Source organism: Ahaetulla prasina, chromosome 2 (genome assembly GCF_028640845.1).
Source record: "Ahaetulla prasina isolate Xishuangbanna chromosome 2, ASM2864084v1, whole genome shotgun sequence".
In the NCBI taxonomy this organism is placed as follows: domain Eukaryota; kingdom Metazoa; phylum Chordata; class Lepidosauria; order Squamata; family Colubridae; genus Ahaetulla; species Ahaetulla prasina.
This window is the reverse complement of record NC_080540.1, coordinates 292,869,632-292,892,361: the sequence shown is the minus strand read 5'-3', so window position 1 is coordinate 292,892,361 and position 22,730 is coordinate 292,869,632. Positions and strand designations below refer to the sequence as shown.

The 22,730-nt window shown below is 43.7% G+C and overlaps 1 protein-coding gene across 1 annotated transcript; it reads right to left on the bottom strand.

Moving 5' to 3' along the window:
• Positions 1 to 3,779: 3,779 nt before the first annotated feature.
• On the bottom strand, positions 3,780 to 22,658 carry ATP5F1A (ATP synthase F1 subunit alpha). The gene is made up of 12 exons (XM_058171206.1): positions 22,492 to 22,658; positions 19,114 to 19,192; positions 18,040 to 18,209; positions 15,366 to 15,539; positions 15,110 to 15,276; positions 14,472 to 14,620; positions 11,629 to 11,780; positions 11,311 to 11,535; positions 8,046 to 8,153; positions 6,907 to 7,051; positions 4,908 to 5,058; positions 3,780 to 4,104 (listed from the first exon to the last, which is right to left on the bottom strand). Exons 1-12 carry the CDS (start codon positions 22,549 to 22,551, stop codon positions 4,023 to 4,025), a joined length of 1,662 nt encoding a protein of 553 aa, XP_058027189.1. The 5' UTR covers positions 22,552 to 22,658; the 3' UTR covers positions 3,780 to 4,022.
• Positions 22,659 to 22,730: the final 72 nt, after the last annotated feature.

The window sequence follows — 22,730 nt, the reverse complement described above, 5'->3', positions numbered from 1 at the left end:
TATGTACACTGAGAGCTTACGCACCGAAGACAAACTCCTTGTGTGTCCAATCACACTTGGCCAATAAAGAATTCTAATTCGAAGATTATAAATATACATGTACAATTATAAAATGATGGACTGGGTAAAATAGAAAAGAAACTAAAAAGAAAGTATATAATATCAGAAGATTGGAGTTGCTCGGTTACCAAACAAAGGAAACAATAAAGAAGAAAGAAAGAAGAGAGGAACAGAGGGTAAGATAAAGGAGGTGAAGAAGAGAGAGGGATGGAAGGAAGGAGGAGAGGAAGATAAGTTAGGGGATAAGAGTAGGAGAGAAGGTGAGAAAGGAGGGAAAGAGAAGAGGAGTGGGGGAGAGGAAAGGGAAGTAGGAATGAGGAGGGAGAGGAGGAGGAAGAAGGTAGGAAAGGAGAAGGAGGGAGGGAAAAGAGGAGAAGGTTGTAAAACGGAGGGAAAGAAAGGGTAGAAGAGCAACTCCAAATGCGATTAAAATGTTTTATTTTTGTACTTTCTTTAGAGAGAATATGTACGATTATCTATGAATAAGAAAATGTACATTTACACAAAATGTGTATAAGAAAATTATAAAAAACTTTTTATATATAAAAAAAAAGAATTCTAATTCTTCTACCTGGCTCCTTAAAAAGGCAGCTGCACGTTTTGCCCAAATTGTACCAAACCACAGCCGGGGTGATAAAACCATGGAAAGACCTCTTACATAACTGAGCACGTAGCTGCCAAGAAAGGAGGGAAGGAAGGGAAGGGGAAACTCGGTTGGCAGCACATGGAACGTGTCTCTCAATGCTTTGCAGGGTGAGTCAATGACAAGATATTTCCCCCCCCCCCCACTGCTGATTCTGTTCATCTTTTGCGATTTCATGCATCATGTGGTCATTCCTGAAGCACATGGGCTTTTGCTCATCGATGGATCCCTACCGGAGATGATTTGAGCGGGAAGGGAGGAATGGCACAGCAGAATCACTTGCTGTCAAGCAGGCCCTCAATTTGCATCCAAAGTAAGACAGGATGAAGACTTCAGACTTCAGGGCTGAGTTCTAATTACCTTTACTACCGGTTCGCAACGGGATTGTGCGTGCATGCTCACTTCGCTTGCGTGTGTGCCAAGCTTCTGCGCATGCGCAGATCATCTATGATGACATCTGGGTCGGTGGGTGGAGCCTCCCACCGGTTTTACTACCGGTTCTTGCAAACCGGTCCGAACTGGGGGCAACCCACCACTGCTTCAGACCCTTAAACTCTCGTCCTTCATTCCCAGCAGGAGCCGAGTTATAGGTAGCTCTTGACGTACAAGTGTAGGAAGTTAGCACCCACCCCTCTCCTAGAAGAATGAAATATTCTAAGGTAAAGGTAAAGGTAAAGATTCCCCTCGCACATATGTACTAGTCGTTGCCAACTCTAGGGGGTGGTGCTCATCTTCGTTTCAAAGCCGAAGAGCCAGCTCTGTCCGAAGACATCTCCGTGGTCATGTGGCCGGCATGACTCAATGCCAAAGGTGCATGGAACGCTGTTCCCTTCCCACCAAAGGTGGTCCCTATTTTTTCTACTTGCATTTTTAGGTGCTTTCGAAACTGCTAGGTTGGCAGAAGCTGTGACAAGTACCGGGAGCTCACCCCGTTACACGGCAGCACTAGGGATTCGAACCGCTGAGCTGCTGACCTTTCGCTCGACAAGCTCAATGTCCTAGCCCCTGAGCCACCGCGTCCCTTAAATGAAATATTCTAGGAAATATTAAAAGGGCAGAAAATTATAGTTCCCCGGATGAGAAATGGAGGAAAAATGTTTTGTGAGGCAGGAAGCAGACTCACTCTTAATAGCTCCCACCCTCTCAATAGCCCACAGCGATGTCAGCACTTAAGAGATAAAGAGATAGCTAGGTCTATTCATAAGCAAATACCCTCACTCAAGGTCCAACAAAGGTAGGATTAGCCCTCTACCCATCTAGCAACAGGACTCACCACATGGCACCTGGGGAGATTGCATCATCCAGCAAGATTCAACCAAGCTTGGGACTCAAAAGACAACCTACAAAGTTACCCGTGCATAGCCCCATGGGAGTCTGACAACCAATCAGAATACAAGCTCAAATTCAAAGCCCAACAGAGGATATAAATCTCTCTCTCTCTCTCTCATGCATGTGCCTTTTTGCCCAGGACCTGAAAACCATGTGGGCCTGCCCACCATTAAACCATCTTTCCAAGCAATCTCCATTTTTCCAGTGTCTTTCCCCACCACTTGGAACTGAACCCAAGTGGACCTTTCTTCCAACACAATGAGCCCAAAACTTGTTGCTAAATGAGACAGTGGTTTGAGATTTGCCCCGTTTTACGACCTTTCTTGCCACAGTGGTTAAGCGAATCGCCGCACTTGTTAAATCAGTAACGCAGATGATGTGAACTTGGGACGCCGCTATCAGAAATATTAGTTGGTTGCCAAGCATCTGAATTTTGATCACGTGACCATGGGAACATTGCAACGACCATGTGAAAATAGAAAGTTTCTTCAGCGCCGTTGTAACTTCAGTGACTAAAAGAAATGGTTTCAAGTTGAGGATACCTGTATATTATTATTAAGTCAGAATGATTAGTCGGTGTGTAAACTAGCTAAATGTGCATGCCAGGTGTTAAGTGTGCTATTGTGGTGCAATCTGGAGCTAAAGTGAGGGGAATGAGTTAAAAGACTGAGTAGGCTGGAACAGCAGAGAGCAGACCTCCCTAAACCTTGGAAATGCTTATCTAGTTGTTCTGCAGTAAATGCAATTTGTCTGGTGTGAGTAGCAGTAAACTTACCATGCTGATACGTTATCTGTGTGATTCCGGCTCCTTGCACCTACCAGTAACAACTACAGAACAGAGTAACAGAGTTGTAAGGGACCTTGGAAGTCTTCTAATCCAGGGGTCTCCAACCTTGGGAACTTTTAAGACTTGTGGACTTCAACTCCTAGAGTTCCTCAGCCAGCTTTGCTACCGGTTCTGTGGGCGTGGCTTGGTGGGCGTGGCAGGGGAAAGATACTGTAAAATCTCCATTCCCTCACCACTCCTGGGGGGGGGGGAAGGTTATTGCAAAATCTCCATTCCCAGGCCACTCTGGGGCCAGCCAGAGGTGGTATTTGCCAGTTCTCCGAACTACTCAAAATTTCCGCTACCGGTTCTGCAAAACCTGTCAGAACCTGCTGGATTTCACCTTGGTAAGTTTCCACCCATTGCTTCTTGTCCTGCCCTCAGGTGCTTTGGAGAATGGCTTGACTCCCTCTTCTTTTTGGCAGCCCCCGAGATATTGGAAGACTGCTATCATGCCTCCCCATCTTTTCATTAAACTAGACATACCCAGTTCCTGCAACCGTTCTTTATATGTTTTAATCTCTAGTCTCCTAATCATCTTTGTTATTTTTCTTTGCATTCTTTCTAGAGCAGGGCTGTTCAAATTCCTGGCCCGCAGGCTGGATGTGTCACGTGCCGCCCACGCCCGGTGTAATGAAGTGGGGAAAAGTCCTGATATGTCACGTGATGCCACTATGACGATGTGAGCTTGACACCCCCGAGTCTCAACATCTATACCAAAGCTGGATGCAATATTCCAAGCCTAGCTTTACCAGTGCAGTATAAAGTGGTAGTAATGCTTCACATGACCTTGATTCTATGTTAATGCAGCCTAGGATTGCATTACCTCACTCCACCCCCAAAAATACAAAACCTAAAGATATTTTCACAGATTTAAATACTACAATACTACAATACTCGTTTAAAAAAATCAGAGCAGAGTTTCTATGGTTTGTAAGATTTTATTTGCCATGTGGTTTGTACACAATCCTGCCAGCGGTCAACTAGATCCCATCACGGTGAGGACTATATTCTCGAGGGCTAGCAAGGAACCATAAATTCTCAGTGAGACCTGTACACTCAACTCACACGTATTTTTTTTAAGTCTCTGGGAAAAATGGAACTCAAGCAATACCAGCAGTCAGCGACAGAGGAATCCTGGTGCACAGAACTTTTTCTAAAAGTTTATGCTTCAAATGTAGACAGAAAATTTGTGACAATTTCCTTCAACTTGGCTTCCGTTTGCTCAGAGATCTTCCCTTCGGTCCTGTCAAAGTAAAAGAAGAAATAAATTTCAACTCTCACCAAAACAAGCTGGAATAGAGGCTTTCTTCAGCCCCTTTCCCGTCCCACCATATTCTGCAACACTAAAGTCTTGCAATTGTCAAAATCTTAAATGACTGACAGATTTACCAGGAAGCAAACGTTTTTAATTGTCACTCCCTTGTTAACCTTTTAGGGATCCATGTGTGTTGTGGTCCGCCAGTAGCCTGCGGAGCTGGCAATGGAGTTGGACAGCGATGAGGTTTAGGAAGAACATTAGCCAATCCTGGAGGCTGGGGAAGGCCCAGATGAGGGCTCTGCGTCAGAGACAGAAGTGGGGCCAGGGCTATCGGGGAGTGAGGTGCGGACTCCGTAGCCTCCAGAGGCAGAGGAACAGGAGGAGCCTGTTCCTAATGCATGCATGAGAAGAGCTGCCAGAAGGCAAGAGCAGCTCAAGCAAAGAGGACGACTCCAGAGTAGGTCCAAGAGATGATTGGCCCCTCCCATAAGGCTTAAAAGACCAGCAGCGGTGTTTGGGCTTTGCCGGAAAACAACATTGATAGCTTCATCTTCTTGCATTTATTTTGTATCGGTGTTTTCTGAACTTTTGCCAAGAAAGGCCTTTGGCAGTTTCCCTAATTGGACCAAGGTTGGTGATAGGACTGAGGAATTTGTGTTGGGAGGAATTTGCTTTAATTTAGCTGAACTATGCTGAGAATGAAGTAATTCTCAGCTGTTTGTTTGTTTTACACTGACTGAGTTTCCTACTACCTATTGGGGCCTGGGTCACAACAATGTGGTCCTTACCTGATTGTGGCGAGCAGGGGCTGCTGGTTGCTGATAATGTGAGCAAGGAAAGCCTGTTCAAACTTGGTGATCTTGCTAGGTTCCAATTTGTCCAGATGGCCTCTGACCCCAGCATAGATAACAGCAACTTGTTCCTCAATGGCCATGGGAACTAAGAGAGAGAACATCAAAGTCCAGAGCAGCTCATTTGACCACAAAGCACAAAACTACATCTTTAAATTGGATGTAAAAGGTGATATATTGTAAGGTGCAAATAACCAGGAATATTTGTTGAGTTCAAAGCACAGAGTTTATGGCTACCTATACCCAAGAATCTGCGCCAACTCAGAAAGCTCAAACTGCCCAAGGAGCTGCTGATCCAGTTCTACAGAGGAATTATTGAGTCTGTCATCTGCACCTCTGTAACTGTCTGCTTTGGTTCTGCAACCCAACAAGACAGAGACAGACTTCAGAGGATCATTAGAACTGCAGAAAAAACAGTGGCTACCAACCTGCCTTCCATTGAGGACCTGTATATTGCACGAGTCAAAAAGAGGGCTGTGAAAATATCTACAGAATCCTCACATCCTGGACATAAACTGTTTCAACTCCTACCCTCAAAACGATGCTACAGAGCACTGCACACCAGAACAACTAGACACAAGAACAGTTTTTTCCCCAAAGCCATCACTCTGCTAAACAAATAATTCCGTCAACACTGTCAAACAATTTACTAAATCTGCACAACTATTAATCTTCTCATCGTTCCCATCACCCATCTCCTTCCACTTATAATTGTATGACTGTAACTTTGTTGCTTATATTCTTAAAATTTATATTGATATTGTTTCCTGATTGCTTATTTGTACCCTATGATTATCATTAAGTGTTGTACCCTATGATTCTTAATGAAGGTATCTTTTATTTTATGTACACTGACAGCATATGCACCAAGACAAATTCCTTGTGTGTCCAATCACACTTGGCCAATAAAAAATTCTATTCTATTCTATTCTATTCTATTCTATTCTATTCTATTCTATTCTATTCTATTCATCTAGTCAAAGATAAATTGGCACTAGGTAAGGGTCAATGTAATTCATAAAGGGGCTGGACTTCGGTCTCTTGTGGCAATGCAATAATTTCAAACTGATGACACGTTTAACTCTGCCTTCCAGCTCAGTCCGCTCTTCTACACACATAATGCTCACAAACATGATCCAGAGAATATCTTACTCTTCACTGACCTGTTTCTGTGACTGATCCCTTTGTCACACAGGTAACCAAAAACTGGCTTAAATATATAGCCAGTCTGTGTCTTATTTATAATTGCACAAACCCACAAGGCAAAAATCACAATTATTGGGGGTCAAACAACATACTAAACTGGACACAGATAATTGCACAGAAAGAATAAGGATTGCATACAGGTAGTCTTTGACTTACAACCATAATGGAGCTCAAAATTGCCATTGATAAATTACATTTGCTCCATATAATGATCTCTTTTCTTACTGCATAATAATTACTGCAGTTGTTAAGTTAATGACACGTTTGTTAAGTAAATCTGGCTTCCCCCTTGACTTTGCTTGTCAGAAGAGGTCACAAAAAGTGTTCACATGGCCTTAGGACACTGCAACTCTCATAAATACTTGCCAGTTGCCAAGCGACCAAATTTTGGTCACGTGACTATGGGAAGGCTCCAATGGTCAACCTTGAGCCTGGTGGGATTTGAACTGCCAAATTGTAGGCATCCGGCAGTCAGCAGGATTGCATTCTAACCACTGTGCTCATGGCTCATATGTGGCTCACATAACTCTGTTTTTTTCAATGTCGTCGTAACTTTGAACAGTCAACAAGCAAATGGTTCTAAGTTAAGGACGACTACCTGTAATCAGAGAAATGTCCTGGACATGTTTGCACACTTTCTGTTCTAAAGCATCACCAAAAAAAAAAAAAAAAGGAAATAATGACTAGAATTCTGAACGGCAACTAGACACGGGTACCGAAGGACTCTTACCGTATTGTCCTTGTTTAAGCAGCTCAGTCAAACGGACACCACGGTTGAGCAGCTGCTGAGTGGCAGCATCCAGATCGGATCCAAACTGAGCAAAAGCAGCGACTTCACGGTACTGGGCTAATTCGAGCTTCATGGTTCCGGCCACCTGTACAATGGGATGATGCGCTTAGAGAATTTCACATGGAACTTCGATCAGTTTTTAATAACGGCAACTACCGTGTTTCCCAAAAAATACGACCTAATCAGAAAGTCCTTGTTTGATTTTTACATGGGTGCCCAACATAAGCCCTGCCCCCAAAATAAGCCCTAAGTAAGACCCTGCCCACTCCAGGGTGCATAAGTAAAAAATTAAGCTAGTACGGGGATGGAGGGTGGAAGCTGCCCTACTACTTACCTTCAGATAGTTGTAGCCAGGCCTCGCAAATCTTGGCCCATTTCTTTTGCTGCAGCCAGCAAGGCTTTCCTGAAGACCTCTAGCCGATAACAGAGCTCAGGATTGATCAGGAGCTCTTGTTATCAGCTGCAGAGGCCTTCAGAGCCTTGCTGGATGAAGAAGTACTTGAAGGCTTCTGATAATGAAAGAGGCCGGGGGCGACACACACAAATGAGGTGAGTCAGTGGATGACCTCCCCCCCATGCCCCTCACCCCCCAAAAATAAGACCTGTTGCCCTTTGTGGTGGCAAAAAATATAAGACAGGGCCTTATTTTTGGGGAAACATGGTACTCCTGAATTGCTAGCTGATTTAAATGCCCATTCAGCCTTTCCTAACTTAAAAGCCTGTCCCTCTTGTTCTGGAACGATGACAAAAACATCCAGTACGTCACAGCCTCCTTTTGCTCAAATGGTTTTTCCTGATCTGCCTAGAAGCGTCTTATACTTTTATGAAAGCAGCTGCTGCAATAAGGGGCATCGCTTGAAGTTTGTCAGAATGTGGATCGTTCTCTTCCTTTTGCTTAGCTACCTTTTATTGAGGAACCTTACCTGAAGTATAAATGGCTGGCCAAGAATTATGCTTGGCACCACGGTTTTTATACTGCCCCAGTCATAAGATGCTGGGAAATCTGTTTGGAATGTATGCGTTAGGTCCCAACGCATTAAGTGGTTGATGCCAGTTTTCTACGATAGTTTTATACATACCTGCTTCATGGCTCTTGTCTGGGCAGCAGAACCGACACGAGATACAGACAGACCCACGTTAATGGCTGGACGGATACCTTTGTAAAACAGTTCTGTTTCCAGGAAGATCTGCCAGAAAAGAGGTCTGTTTATTTAGTTCCCACTTTTAGGATTGTTATACACAACTGACGATGACAAACATATCTAATACTTGGCCCCCCTATTTTCCCCACAACCCTCTGAGGCAGGTTGAGCTGAAAAGTGACTGGCCCAAAGTCACCCAATCAGCTTTCACACCTAAGCTGGGACTAGAACTCACCGTCTCTTTGGGATTGGCCCAAAATCACCCAGCTGGCTTTCATGCCTGAGGTGGGACTAAAACTTTACAGTCTCCCAGTTGCACCAATTATAAGCAAACTGATCAATTTATTTAGCAACAGCAATAACACTTAAGACTTATCTACCGCTTCACGGTGCTTTACAGCCCTCTCTAAGCAGCTTACAGAGTCAGCATGTTGCCCTCAACAATCTGGCTTCTCATTTTACCGACCTCGGAAGGATGGAAGGCCGAGTCAACCTTGAGCCTGGGGAGATTCGATCCGCCAAACTGCTGGCAGCCGGTGATAGCAGAAGTAGCTTGCAATACTGCACTCTAACCACTGCGCCACCATGGCTCTTTTTATCAGGTGTATCACCTTAAATTTATGGAATGTAGACAACTGTTTTAGCTTATAAAATGATCTCTGGATTAGAGCTCCAAAGCTTGCATAAAATAGTGGGAGGATCCATGCAATAAAACTGGTCTTTGGATGCTCTTATGGCACAGTGATCAAAGACCAGAACACGAGTGGACACCAGTGTCTTTACCATTACATGGGTTGCTGTATGCAGCTGTAAGCTAATCTGTATTTTCCCTACATGGGAAAGATCTGATTGATCCAAGCTATGATGCAATTACGGATTGCAATGATGATGGACTTAAGTTGGTCTGAGATGCACATATACAAACCGAACTATCATTTTGGTTAACGATCATGGTGTTGGCTTAATGGCTGCCAAAAAAAGGGTAGTAAAATTGAGTCAATCTTAAGAGTGACCTGCTGAACATCACAACTCACAACTGTAATGGGGAGGTTCCGTTATGGTCATAAGTTGAGAACTATCTGTGTACAAGACAATACGCTGATAGGATGGAAGAAGGTCAGCTGGTAAGGGCAGAAAAATACGGAGTGATGTTGCTGGTGTTGATATGAACCAGATTTTGCTGTGGTCTGCCAGCAGCCTGCAGAGCTGGCAACGAAGTCAGACAGTGATGAGGCTGAGGAAGAACATGGGCCAGTCCTGGAGGCTGGGGAAAGCCCGTATGAGAGCTCTGTGTCAGAGGCAGAGCCAGGGCCATCGGGAAGTGAGGTGCGGAGTCCAGAGCCTCCAGAGTCTGACAGTAGTGAGGCAGAAGAACACGAGGAACCAGTTCCTAATGCACGCATGAGAAGAGCTGCCAGAAGGCAAGAGCAGCTGAAGCAAAGAGGACGACTTGGGAGTAGGGCCAAGAGATGACTGGCCCCTCCCATAAGCCTTAAAATAGGAGCAGCAAGTGTTTGGGCTCTTTGCCGGAAAACAACATTGACAGCTTTGTCTTGTTGCATTTGTTTTGTATCAGTGTCTTCTGAACTTTTGCCAAGAAAGGCCTTAGCAGTTTGCCTAATTGGACTAAGGTTGGTGATAGGACTGAGGAATTGTATTTAATTTAGTTGGACAACGGATAGGACTGAGGAATTTGCTTTAATTTAGTTGGACTATGCTGAGAAGGAGCTAATTCTCAGGTATTCTAATAAAGTTTGTTTGTTTTTACACTGACTGAGTTTCCTCCTACCTACTTGGGCCTGGGTCACAACACATTTAACTATATTTTCGTTTTTGAAAAAATAACACTTTTAATTTGGGCTTTGCATCATACCAATTCTGCTCCAAAAGAGAAGTAGCGCAGGTTTTCAAAATAACAACAGTGGACCCCAATCGCTTCATTTGCAACCATTTGTTGCAACCATTTGTTTACCATTTGAAGTTATAATGGCACAAAAAAAGGGATTTATAGCTGTTTTTCATACTTATGACCATTGCAGCATCCTGGGGTCATGGGATAACATTTTTGTGACCTTCTGATAAGCGAAGTCAATGGAGAAGCCGGATTTGCTTAACACCTTACAAACTTAATACCTGCAGTGATTCACAAAGCAATTCTGGCGAGAAAGTTTGTAAAATGGGGCAAAAGTTTGTAAAATGGGGCAAAACTCAGTAACTGTCTTGCTTAGCAACAAGTAATTTTGGGCTCAATGGTGGTCGTAAGTCAAGGACTAGCTGTATAAACCGGATTTAGCTATATTTCCTTTTTTTTTTTTTTTAAATAATGCTTTTTATTTCTTTTGACTTACTATTCCTTATTCCCTTACTGTTGGCTTTGCATAACACTCACTAGTCCTAAAGAGAAGTCGTGCAGGTGTCATGCCCACCGTCGGACCCTGAATCTGTGGAGGAAGACAAGCAGGAACTGGAACTGGCGGCTTCGATGGCTTGAGAAGAAAATGGGGAGGAGGAGGAGGAGGCACAATCAGACCAGGGCCTTTCAGGATCGGGATGGCTTGCAGGCAGGGAGGAAGGGGGGCAGGATGACCAAGAGAGCCTAAGCAGTGAACATGAGAGACAAAGCTCAGGCAATGAGCGAGGACCACCCCCTCCTGAACCTCGAGCACGGAGAGTGGAGCGAAGGCAAGAACAGCGCAGACTGACCCAACTACTCGGGAGGAGAGTGCTTCTTCACAAGGCACACCTGGGGACTGAGGCTTAAGGAGACGCTGTGGGGAGGGGCATTTTTCGGGAATGAACACTGAATTCCTGGAGCATTGAGGGCTGACGTTTGAACTTTCCTGGATTCCTTGCATTCTTTCTGGATTTTTTTTTGCTTTACAGCCATGGTGCTCACAGCATTGCCTGGCGTATTTGCAGCCAGAGGCTGCTTGAGGGGTGTGTGTGTGTGTGTGTGTGTGTGTGTGAGAGAGAGAGAGAGAGAGACAGAGAGAGACAGAGAGAGACAGAGAGAGATCACTTTGCCCTGGGACTTGCCAGAAACATGGGAGTTTGGAGAAATTTGGAGCAATAAAGGGGCTGTTTGAACTGCCAGATGCCTATGTTACCTCTGTGCCTGCTGTCATCACAGAAGGTTTTAGAAATAAGGACCCCGGGGGTCAATTGCCCTTCTTCGAGGCTCCTGTTCCCCTTGGGATCCTACCTGCCCATCAGTGATGGAAATCACGTTTGTTGGAATGTAGGCCGACACATCCCCAGCTTGAGTCTCGATGACCGGGAGAGCAGTCAGGGATCCCCCTCCAAATGCATCGTTCATTTTGGCTGCTCTTTCCAGAAGACGAGAGTGCAGGTAGAACACGTCGCCAGGGTACGCCTCGCGGCCAGGGGGACGCCGCAGCAAGAGAGACATCTGACGGTAGGCCACTGCCTGTTGATCAAGAGGGCACAGATGCTGTGTCTGTCTCAAGAGAGACCTGGCTCCCCGTCCCCTAAATTCAGAGGCCAGCCCGAAGGTTCAAACCTGCTTAGATAAGTCGTCATAGATGATCAAGGCGTGTTTGCCGTTGTCTCTGAAGTATTCGCCCATGGAACAGCCGGAATAAGGAGCCAAGTACTGGAGAGGGGCAGCATCGGAGGCTGTGGCGGAAACCACGATAGTGTACTTCATGGCATCTGAAACAGGGAGATGACCAAGGTCAATGAAGATGGAAGCAGCTTAGCCAGGAGAGAAATGCCTACATTTCCCCCCCGCTTTCTACATCTGATTCCTCCCAAGTCCTTTTCGGAAAGTGAAGTCCAAAGATAGGCACACTTTCTTTCATTGTACTCAGCAGTGTTTTGTTCTGTAGCTGTCAGGCGCAAAGAACCAGGACCATTCATAGGTTTGAAGCACTGAACATTTATTCAAGCCTATACACAACAATCTGACAAAGGTCTTTAAGGGGGAATGACTGAGAGCCCGCAATGTGACCACAGCGCATTGGAACAAACAATAAGAGTTCAAGGATGTTCTCTCAGGAAATTTCAAAGCACCTGGAATGATCACATTGCAGCCACACCAGAAGCAGGTAGACAGTTAGCTTCCTTGGATATCGAATTATAATATCTATCCTATTGCACTTCTGCGTCTCCATATTAAGGTTATTTTATTATTTTATTTATCTTAATATTTTATCTCCTATATTGTATTGTATATTCTCATTCTCTCCCCCCTCCCCATCTCTCTAGATATATCGATAGATAGATAGATAAGACAGACATATATATATATATATATATATATACACACACACACACACACACATACACATATATATATACACACATATACATATATATATACACACACATATATATATACATATATACATATATACATATATATATATATATATATATATATAGAGAGAGAGAGAGAGAGAGAGAGAGAGGGAGAGAGATAAATATAGATGACAGAGATAGATGGATATAAAGATAGATATAGATAGATAGATAGATAGATAGATAGATAGATAGATAGATAGATAGACAGACAGACAGACAGACAGACAGACAGACAGACAGACAGACAGACAGACCTGGTCAACTAAAGTTCAACACCCAATTGGCATCGGAATAGAATAGAACAGAATTTTTTATTGGCCAAGTGTGATTGGACACACAAGCAATTTGTCTTGGTGCATATGCTCTCAGTGTACATAAAAAATAAATAAAATCAGATATAGGTCAACAGTATACAGGAGGGATTGGATTGGACTCTAAACCGATGACACATTTAACTCTGTCGTCCCCCCCCCACAGCTTTGCCTACTCTTCATCTACATCACTACATGATGAAGTCTTAAGACTTACTGCACATTCCTTTAATAAACATGGCACCCCCCTTAGCACCTTTGCATTAAACCCATCTGAAGAGCCCACTGCACTTGCTGTCACAGAATTGTGGGCTACACTTTTTTTGTCCCTGTTTTTGTTCAGGTGTCATGAAAATTAGGCGAGAGAAATCCATCCTGCAAGTACAGGGAAGCATAACCTTGCCTGGGAGGTTGTAACTGAGTCTTCCATGTAACCACTAAGAATGAAGAAGTAAGTCTGTGCAATTTTCTTGGCCACCTTTTCTGAAATGGCTCATCGGTGCCTCCTTTCTACCGTTGAAAGAAAGGGACTGGCCAAAAGGGACCCATCTAAAATTAGTCATCTAATTTTAATTTTTTAAAGTATTTTTTAACTGTTACTATAAACTACCCAGAGTTGCTGTATTAATGGCATGGATATAGAAATTTAATAAATAAGTAAAAATACCTATGTAAGATAAAACTAGAACTCATAAATTTGCCATGTGTTAAAGCCTGGAACCTTTAAACTCTATCAAACTGGGTCTTGTAAACATTAATACCTAATATATTACTAAAAATACCTCAAAGTACCTTAATCTATTAAGATAATATAAGGTGTGGGGAAAGAATGACCCAAACTGAAATGAAAAATGACAGAGCTAGCTTGACATCACATTAAGATGTATATAAAATGTTGCCTTTTTAAATTCAAATTTAGCTTCGATAGTCCCAAAGTGGGCAATAGCACTTTAACTGACAATTCTTTTCAGTGGCCTAGCAAGGAAACAATACATGGCTGTTTCACCTCCAAATGTGTTACTAATCATGATTTGTTTTTATTTTTATGTTAGTCTAGTTAACTGGAACAATTACTCTCATGATTTGTTAACTACTCCTATCTTTAATGACCCTAAAACATTAGTCTTAGTCTAGGTGCATCCAACCTTTTGGCTTGCCTGGGCCACAATGAATGAAGAGGAATTGTCTTGGAAAAGATGTATAACACAGTGTGTGTGTGTAAATATTAAAGGTTTAAATATTAAAGGTTTAAGAGCCAAGGTGGCACAGTAGTTAGAGTGCAGTACTGCAGGCTACTTCAGCCGACTGCTAGCTGCAGTTCAAATCTCACCAGCTCATGGTTGACTCAGCCTTCCATCCTTCCAAGGTGGGTAAAATGAGGACCCAGATTGTTGGGGGCAAGAGGCTGACTCTGTAAACCGTTTAGAGAGGGTTGTAAAGCCCTGTGAAGCGGCATATAAGTTTAAGTGCTATTGCTATTGACGATCTTGTGGGGTTGCATTATTAGCTGCCAGGGCTGCATGTGGTACATAGGCCAGAGGTTGGACACACCTGTCTTACGACAATCCAACCTGATAAAAACTTAACTTTCTTTATAGAGATGTTTGAAGAGTGATGCCAGAGGCAGGTCAATATAGGTATCTTTTACATTTAAGAAAAACTCAGAAGGTCAAGCGTAAGGCTGCTCTGGACTATATATTTTGGCTTTGGGCGAATGGAATGCCAGTACCTGCATCAGTCAGCCTCTTCACCAGCTGAGCAACGGTCGATCTCTTCTGACCAATGGCAACGTAGATACAGTAGAGTTTCTTCTTCTCATCAGTTCCATCATTAAACCTTTTCTGGTTAATTATGGTATCGATAGCAATTGAAGTTTTGCTGCAAATTGAATACATAAGAGTCAACATCCTATTGTCCCCAAATTAACTCAGAGGTCTACAAATTCGGTGTTGAGAAAAAACAGGAAAGGTGAATAATCCCAAAGAGGTTTTCCTATTGTTAATTTTGCATTAACAAGAGCCTCGGTGGCACAGTGATTAAAGTGCAGTACTGCAGCCCACTTCTGCTGACTCCCGGCTGCCTGCAATTTGGCAGTTCAAATCTCACCAGGCTCAAGGTTGACTCGGCCTTCCATCCTTCCGAGGTGGGCAAAATGAGGACCCAAATTATTGGGGGCAACATGCTGACTCTGTGAAGGGCTGTAAAAGCACTATGAAGCGGTACAAAAGTCTAAGTGCTATTACTCTGTGGAGGTTTATGAATCCAATGCCCTCAGGTGTATTCCCATGTAAAGACGCTTCCAAAAGCTAAGAATTCACGGTAGCCAGGATCACTTGAGGCAAGGAGAGGATCTCCCTTATTTCTTACCCAGTCTGCCTGTCTCCAATGATCAACTCCCGCTGCCCACGGCCAATGGGTACCAGGCTGTCTACTGCCTTGATCCCGGTTTGCATGGGCTCCCGGACAGAGATCCTGGGGATGATTCCAGGAGCCTTCAAGCCAACCCTCCTGCGGGTTTTGGAAGTGATGGGACCCTGTATAAAGAAAGCAACAGTATCATGCCGTCACATTAACTCCTCACCAACAGCCACACACGTAGCAGCGGTCTGCTTTCCACACCTACCTTGCCGTCGATGGGATTCCCCAGAGCATCGACCACACGTCCCAGCAGCTCCTCTCCAACGGGCACATCCACAATGGCCCCCGTTCTCTTCACAATGTCTCCTTCCTTAATCAATCTGTCGTTCCCGAACACGACCACACCAACGTTGTCAGGCTCCAAGTTCAGAGACATACCCTAAGAAAAGAGAAAACCCATTTTGGTGTTTCCGTTTAGGAAAACCCATATAATAAGAGATCCGACAGGACATTCCCGACAAGCATAATTCATACAAATAACTACATAATAGGTAGTCCTTGACTTACGACCATAACCGAACCCGTGAGTTTGGGTGCAAGTCATGAAACTTCAAAAGCAGGTCACCCTGTGGCTGTGCCCAATTTTACGACTTTTTGTGGTGGTTGTTAAGCAAACCATTGTTCACTTCAGGGAATTCCCCCATCTTCCCCGCAAGTGGAGGTAACTGCAATTTCCAAAAATATCATAAATTGCAGTCGTGGGACATTGAAAATGGCCATAATGGGCACCCATGTATGCTACAACTTCAAATCCAGGTAATAAGATTCTTTTTCAGGATCTGTTCTAACTTATAAAGGTCACTAAGCACCGATAAAGGAGAATATTCATAGCTCAAGGTTGAAATGAGGGGTCTGAGTTTGGTTGGTTTCTTGCAGGCATTTCATTATTCCCAAACTGGATAATATCATCAGTACGTTAAGCAACTGGCCATAAGTTAAGGACTACCTAAAGGTAAAGGTAAAGGTTCCCCTCGCACATACATGCTAGTCGTTCCCGAACACGACCACACCAACGTTGTCAGGCTCCAAGTTCAGAGACATACCCTAAGAAAAGAGGAAACCCATTTTGGTGTTTCCGTTTAGGAAAACCCATATAATAAGAGAATCCGACAGGACATTCCCGACAAGCATAATTCATACAAATAACTACATAATAGGTAGTCCTTGACTTACGACCATAACCGAACCCGTGAGTTTGGGTGCAAGTCATGAAACTTCAAAAGCAGGTCACCCTGTGGCTGGGCCCAATTTTATGACTTTTTGTGGTGGTTGTTAAGCAAACCATTGTTCACTTCAGGGAATTCCCCCATCCTCCCCGAAAGCGGAGGTAACTGCAATTTCCAAAAATATCATCATAAACTGCAGTCGTGGGACATTGAAAATGGCCATAATGGACACCCATGTATGCTACAACTTCAAATCCAGGTAATAAGATTCTTTTTCAGGATCTGTTCTAACTTATAAAGGTCACTAAGCACCGATAAAGGAGAATATTCGTAGCTCAAGGTTGAAATGAAGGGTCTGAGTTTGGTTGGTTTCTTGCAGGCATTTCATTATTCCCAAACTGGATAATATCATCAGTACATTAAGCAACTGGCCATAAGTTAAGGACTACCTAAAGGTAAAGGTAAAGGTTCCCCTCGCACATACATGCTAGTCGTTCCCGAACACGACCACACCAACGTTGTCAGGCTCCAAGTTCAGAGACATACCCTAAGAAAAGAGAAAACCCATTTTGGTGTTTCCGTTTAGGAAAACCCATATAATAAGAGATCCGACAGGACATTCCCGACAAGCATAATTCATACAAATAACTACATAATAGGTAGTCCTTGACTTACGACCATAACCGAACCCGTGAGTTTGGGTGCAAGTCATGAAACTTCAAAAGCAGGTCACCCTGTGGCTGGGCCCAATTTTATGACTTTTTGTGGTGGTTGTTAAGCAAACCATTGTTCACTTAGGAATTTCATCCTCCCCGATGGAGGTAACTGCAATTTCCAAAAATATCATCATAAACTGCAGTCGTGGGACATTGAAAATGGCCATAATGGACACCCATGTATGCTACAACTTCAAATCCAGGTAATAAGATTCTTTTTCAGGATCTGTTCTAACTTATAAAGGTCACTAAGCACCGATAAAGGAGAATATTCGTAGCTCAAGGTTGAAATGAAGGGTCTGAGTTTGGTTGGTTTCTTGCAGGCATTTCATTATTCCCAAACTGGATAATATCATCAGTACATTAAGCAACTGGCCATAAGTTAAGGACTACCTAAAGGTAAAGGTTCCCCTCGCACATACATGCTAGTCGTTCCCGACTGTAGGGGGCTCCGTTTCAAAGCCGAAGAGCCAGCGCTGTCTCCATGGTCATGTGGCCGGCATGACTCAACGCCAAAGGCGCACGGAACGCTGTTACCTTCCCACCAAAGGTGGTCCCTATTTTTTCTACTTGCATTTTTACGTGCTTTCAAAGCTGCTAGGTTGGCAGAAGCTGGGACAAGTAAAAGGAGCTCACCCCTTTACACAGCAGCACTAGGGATTCGAACCGCTGAACTGCTGACCTTTTATCGACAAGCTCAACGTCCTAGCCCCTGAGCCACCACAACCCCAAGGACTACCTACATAATGTAAAATATAAGAGCACTGCCACGAGGATATAGTTCCGCAAATATATTCTGTATATATTGTCAAATGAAAATATGAATCATTAGCAATCAGAGATAATAGCTAACACCACCTGATTGATGCATTGTTTTAAGTGGCATTTCCATCACTCATACCCAGCAATATCCGTTCACACAATAATACAATGGGCAGAGAAAAACCAAATCATGACAATTAAGTTTTATTATGCAAATATGGATATGAAGACTGACCTTCAACCCAGATGAGAATTCCACCATTTCTTCTGCTTGAACGTTTTTCAAGCCGTACACACGGGCGATGCCGTCACCGATGGAAAGCACACGTCCAGTTTCCTGGAGCTCAGCAGATGTGTCGGCCCCCAGAATACGTTCCTCAAGAATAGAAGATACTTCAGCAGTGCCTGGAAGAATACAGACCAATATTAAGGCGGTCTTTTTAAATAGCCCTGGTTTAAATCTCATGTTATGTCAGTCAAGCAACAGGCAGTTCCATCCAACAAAGAAAACAAAATCAAAGATACAAGCTGGAAAAGTTTCTATTGCAGACAAATTTGGAAGTTTCAGAGTGTGCCATGTTTGCTTTCAAGCAATTGTTCTAAAAAAACCCAGAGAACTGGAGATTTTGTGGCTCGCAGTCCATGAGATCTAATTATACAGTTTTAATACAGGTGCAGATTATGTACCTGTATTAAAGCTACAAACATCTACTAAAATTAATATGCTAATTGAGATAATTCTCATTTACACACACACAAAATTCCAATTTGGTATTTTCAAGACAGCCAACTTCTCTGTACAAGATACCCAAATATATTTAAAAGTTAATGTGGGCAAACTGAATAGGGTACTTAAGGTAATAAATTAGCTTTATCTCTTAATTCTACAAAACTCACAAGTATCAGCGGTACTCAGGATGTATTATAGCATTTTTGCCTTGGTCAGCTTTAAGAACTGAAATACAGTTCTATTCAAACCAGAAATTCAAATAAAGCACAGTTAGTTAAATTCCAGCAAACTATGGGATGGTGAACAATTAGGCAGTGAACACAGCATGGCAAATTCTGCTTTGCTTTGGTCATTTAAAAAATAGTTTCACTTCATTCTTGCTGGGACTTGAATCCAAGTAGCACCCACAATCTGTAACATGTCAGGGAAAGTCCCTTGGTTGAATCGGGCAGCTACAGAAATTGAATGAATAAATGAATGAATGGCAAAATGTCAAATAACTTAAAAGCTGTAAGAGAAACACATTTAGATAAAGCCAAGTGTATTTTATCAGCAATCATGAGATTGCACACTGTTTACCAGTTTTCTGTAGAGTTGTTTTGGAGCCATGGATGTTCCTTGTTGCTACAAACGATGCGCCCAAAACATTCCGTGACACCTAAGACAAAGAAAAAACACAGGGTCTCCTATTTGAAACTTAAATCTTATTTTTCTTGCAAAATTTTGAGTTAAAAGTTATCATTTATGACCAGAGCTCTTTACTGCAATATATTATTTATGTACAAAATTGCAAAGTAAGTAAGCACTGAATAGATACTGTTTACTTAGGCATCAGCAACTAGCAATTCAGAAAAGGAACCTGAATATTACTTCAAAAATAATTGCAAAAAGGAGCTGTATAGGATACACACAAATATCTCTCTCCAGTTCTTTAAAGCAGCAGTGTGTTTTATGGGGCTCATCTGCCTGCCCTCTGCCATGGATACCAAGGGTGGGGGTGGGGGTGGAAATGAGGCGATTTTAAAGAGTGACATTCAGTTAGGGTTTCTCTCCAAAGGCCTTTTTAGGAACCAGAAGAGATGAAAGTTGTATGATTTACTTTTAAAAAGCTGTTAAAATTTAACAGAATCAGCTGTTTCTGCAAAAGCTTGGAATCAAAGCTTTAAGGTAAATTATTTCAAAATTCTGCTTACTCATAATCCTCATAGAATAGTGTGTATGTGTGTGTGTGTATCTATCTATCTATCTATCTATCTATCTATCTATCTATCTATCTATCTATCTATCTATACAGATACGTGTGTGTGTGTGTGTGTGTGTGTGTGTGTGTGTGTTCTGAGGTTTTCACGAGTGTTTGTATGTAGGTCTTTGGTTATTCGGGTTTTCTCCCACGTAAAATTGGAAGTGTCTTGGTGACGTTTTGACGAAGTCTCATTCGTCATTCGTAATCCCCCTGCAACTCAGACTAACCTGAACACAACCAAGCCCCCCCAAACAGAACACACCCCCATCCAATCAGAGCACAGCCAACCCCACCATCCAATCAGAGCACAGCTAAATCCCCAACCAATCTGTTCAAACCCCCACTAGCAGTTAAAAGGAAGAAACAGTTGCGATCACACATTGCTCCTAGAAGCACGAAGCTGATAACACCAGCCTGAAGATGATGAATGAGACTTCGTCGAAACGTCTCCAAGGCACTTCCAATTTTACGCAAGAGAAAACCCGAATAACCAAAGACCTACATATATATATACATACATACATACATATATATATATATATATAATCCTCATCCGGCAGAAGCTTATTCCACATTGTCTGTATTAACCTTCAGGAAAAATCTTAGTAATGTCCAAACAGGAATCTTAAAGGTACCTGTGTCTAAAATCTGAAGTGTACCTGTGCCATTTTTGCAGTTCTTGGCCACAGAAGGTTTCATATAAAGTGCATTCCAAACATCTGCTGCCACTTTAACACTTTCAGAAACAGTGTCTTTTTAGAGATGAATCATCAATACTATGTATTGGACTAGACCAGTGATTGTCAAGCTGTGGTTGGTGGATACCTGAGAGGCCACAATGCCATCACATAAGGGGATCTGCAAAGGCTTGATGCAGTCTAGTGCTTTAAATCTTGAATTAAGTCTTGGTGGTCCATGACCACAAAAGGTATTTAAAGTGGGTCTGTGGTGAAGAAATGGTTGAGAACCACTGGATTAGACAATACTGCAACAACTAGAAAAACTCACTGATGGACTCAGTGACTTTCAAGTCATGGCACACCTGAACGAATGCCTCTAATACAGGTAGTCCTCGACTTACAACCGTTCATTTAACAACCCTTCAAAGTTTAAACGGCACTGAAAAGTGACTTATGACCATTTTTCAAACTTACCACCTTTGTAGCATCCCTATGATCAGGTGATCAAAATTCAGAACCTTGGCAACTGGTTCATACTTATGACTGTTACCGTGTCCCAAGGTCATGCAATCCCCTTTTGCAACCTTTTGACAAGCAAAATCAAAGGGGAAGCCAGATTCACTTAACAACCAAGTTACTAACTCTGCAACGCAATTGCAATGATTCACTTAACTTAGCAAGGAAGGTCATAAAATGGGGCAAATCTCACTTAACAACAGAAATGTTGGGCTCAATTGTGGTCGTAAGTTGAGGACTATTGTAAAACCCTACAAGAACTGACTCAATTGTAGCAGCAAAGTCATTGTTGCAGATGCTGCATTAGTCAAAACTGCACAAAAGGGTGCACTGAGTTTTTTTTTTTTAAAAAGGCTTATGTATAATTCTCTTCAATAAAGATACAAGCTGAGGCTCCTCACTTCCAGATTTTGAAACAAAAGGAGCAAAATGCTAAGTAAGGCCTGCAAAACTGGCCTTTTAGGGCAGACAGCAAGAGAACATGACTGCAGTGCAGAAATGTCCCCGAGTGCAAAACAAAAGTAAAATCCTTTATTTCATTAGAAAATATGCGTTATAGATAATTCATAGATGCAAGTAGTCCTCGACTACTAATTTAGTGACCTCTTCAAAGTTACAAAAAGGGATTTATGACTGTTTCCACACTGATAACCTTCACAGCATCCCCATGGTCACGTGATCCAAATTCAGACGGTTGTCACCTGTTTCCTATTTATGATGGTCTCCGTGAAGGGGGGGGTGTCACATGATCCCTATTTGCAACCTTCTGACAAAGCCAAGGGAAACCGAATCCACTTAACAACCCTAATTTAACAAATGCAATGATTCACTTAATAACCGTGGTGAAGGAAAGTCGTAAAATTGGGGGCGGGGGGGGGAGCTCACTTAGCAAAATGTTTCCACCTAGCAACATCAACCTTGGGCTCCGTTGCGGTCGTAACTCGAGGACTACCTGAAATGAATGGCGGCGGCGGCGGCTTCTCTTGCGAGAAAAACCTCCTCAGGGTCATAAAACGCGTCAGGAGGGCCGTTGAGGTTGGTAGAACACCTCCTCCATCAAAGCAGCCGGGAACACATCACCCATCGTCCACGGCCAAGAGATCAAAAGCCTGTCAGCCCCACCCCTCCACTGAGGATGACCTTCCTCTGGCAAGTTGCGTCTCCAACACCGCAGCCCGCCCGACCCTACCCAAGAAAAGATCCTGGGCTTTAAATGACCTCCGGGGCTCCCGTCAAGCGGCCTGAGCCTTTCCCTTCTCCGTGAGGCGGCTGCAGAGAGGAGCCTGGAAGAGGGATGACCTTGCCGGGGTCACAGCCAGGCCGACCTAAAGGCTTCGGGCGGGCAGCGAGGCCGAGAAGCGGCGAGAACCCGCAGGAAAGGCCCGGAGGGGAAGGCCCGGAATGGCTCCTGAGAGCAACGGAGGGGCGCCGCCGAGTCAATGTCACCGCCAGGCCGGAGCCCAAGATGGCGGCGGCGTCTGCTGCATCAAGACCTGCCCTTCCCGTCCCACCGCTCACCAAGCCGGCCTGGCGGGGCAAGGCCCGGGCGACCGCAGCGACTACGCGCACGGACAGCATCTTCGAGGCAAGCCGGGCGGACGAACAGACGACGCGGCTTCTCACTGTCGCTGCACCCGCGGCTGCCTCAGGTTCGCGCTGAGGGAGAAAGCAAAATGGCCGCCGCTCCGCCCCCTCCGGCAGACCGGGGGGCGGGAATCGCCGCAGGCCACGCCCCCTTGCGAGTTACCGCGGTGATG

Bases quoted from the DNA above. Each gene is read 5' to 3' on its own strand.
- ATP5F1A (XM_058171206.1), bottom strand. From the start codon at position 22,551: ATGCTGTCCGTGCGCGTAGTCGCTGCGGTCGCCCGGGCCTTGCCCCGC. The intron at 18,210-19,113 runs GTAAACAGTGTG...GTATTCTTCCAG, and splicing joins AACAACTCTACAGAAAACTG to GCACTGCTGAAGTATCTTCT. The intron at 8,154-11,310 runs GTAGGATCCCAA...CTTTTCTGGCAG, and splicing joins TTTCCATCACTGATGGGCAG to ATCTTCCTGGAAACAGAACT.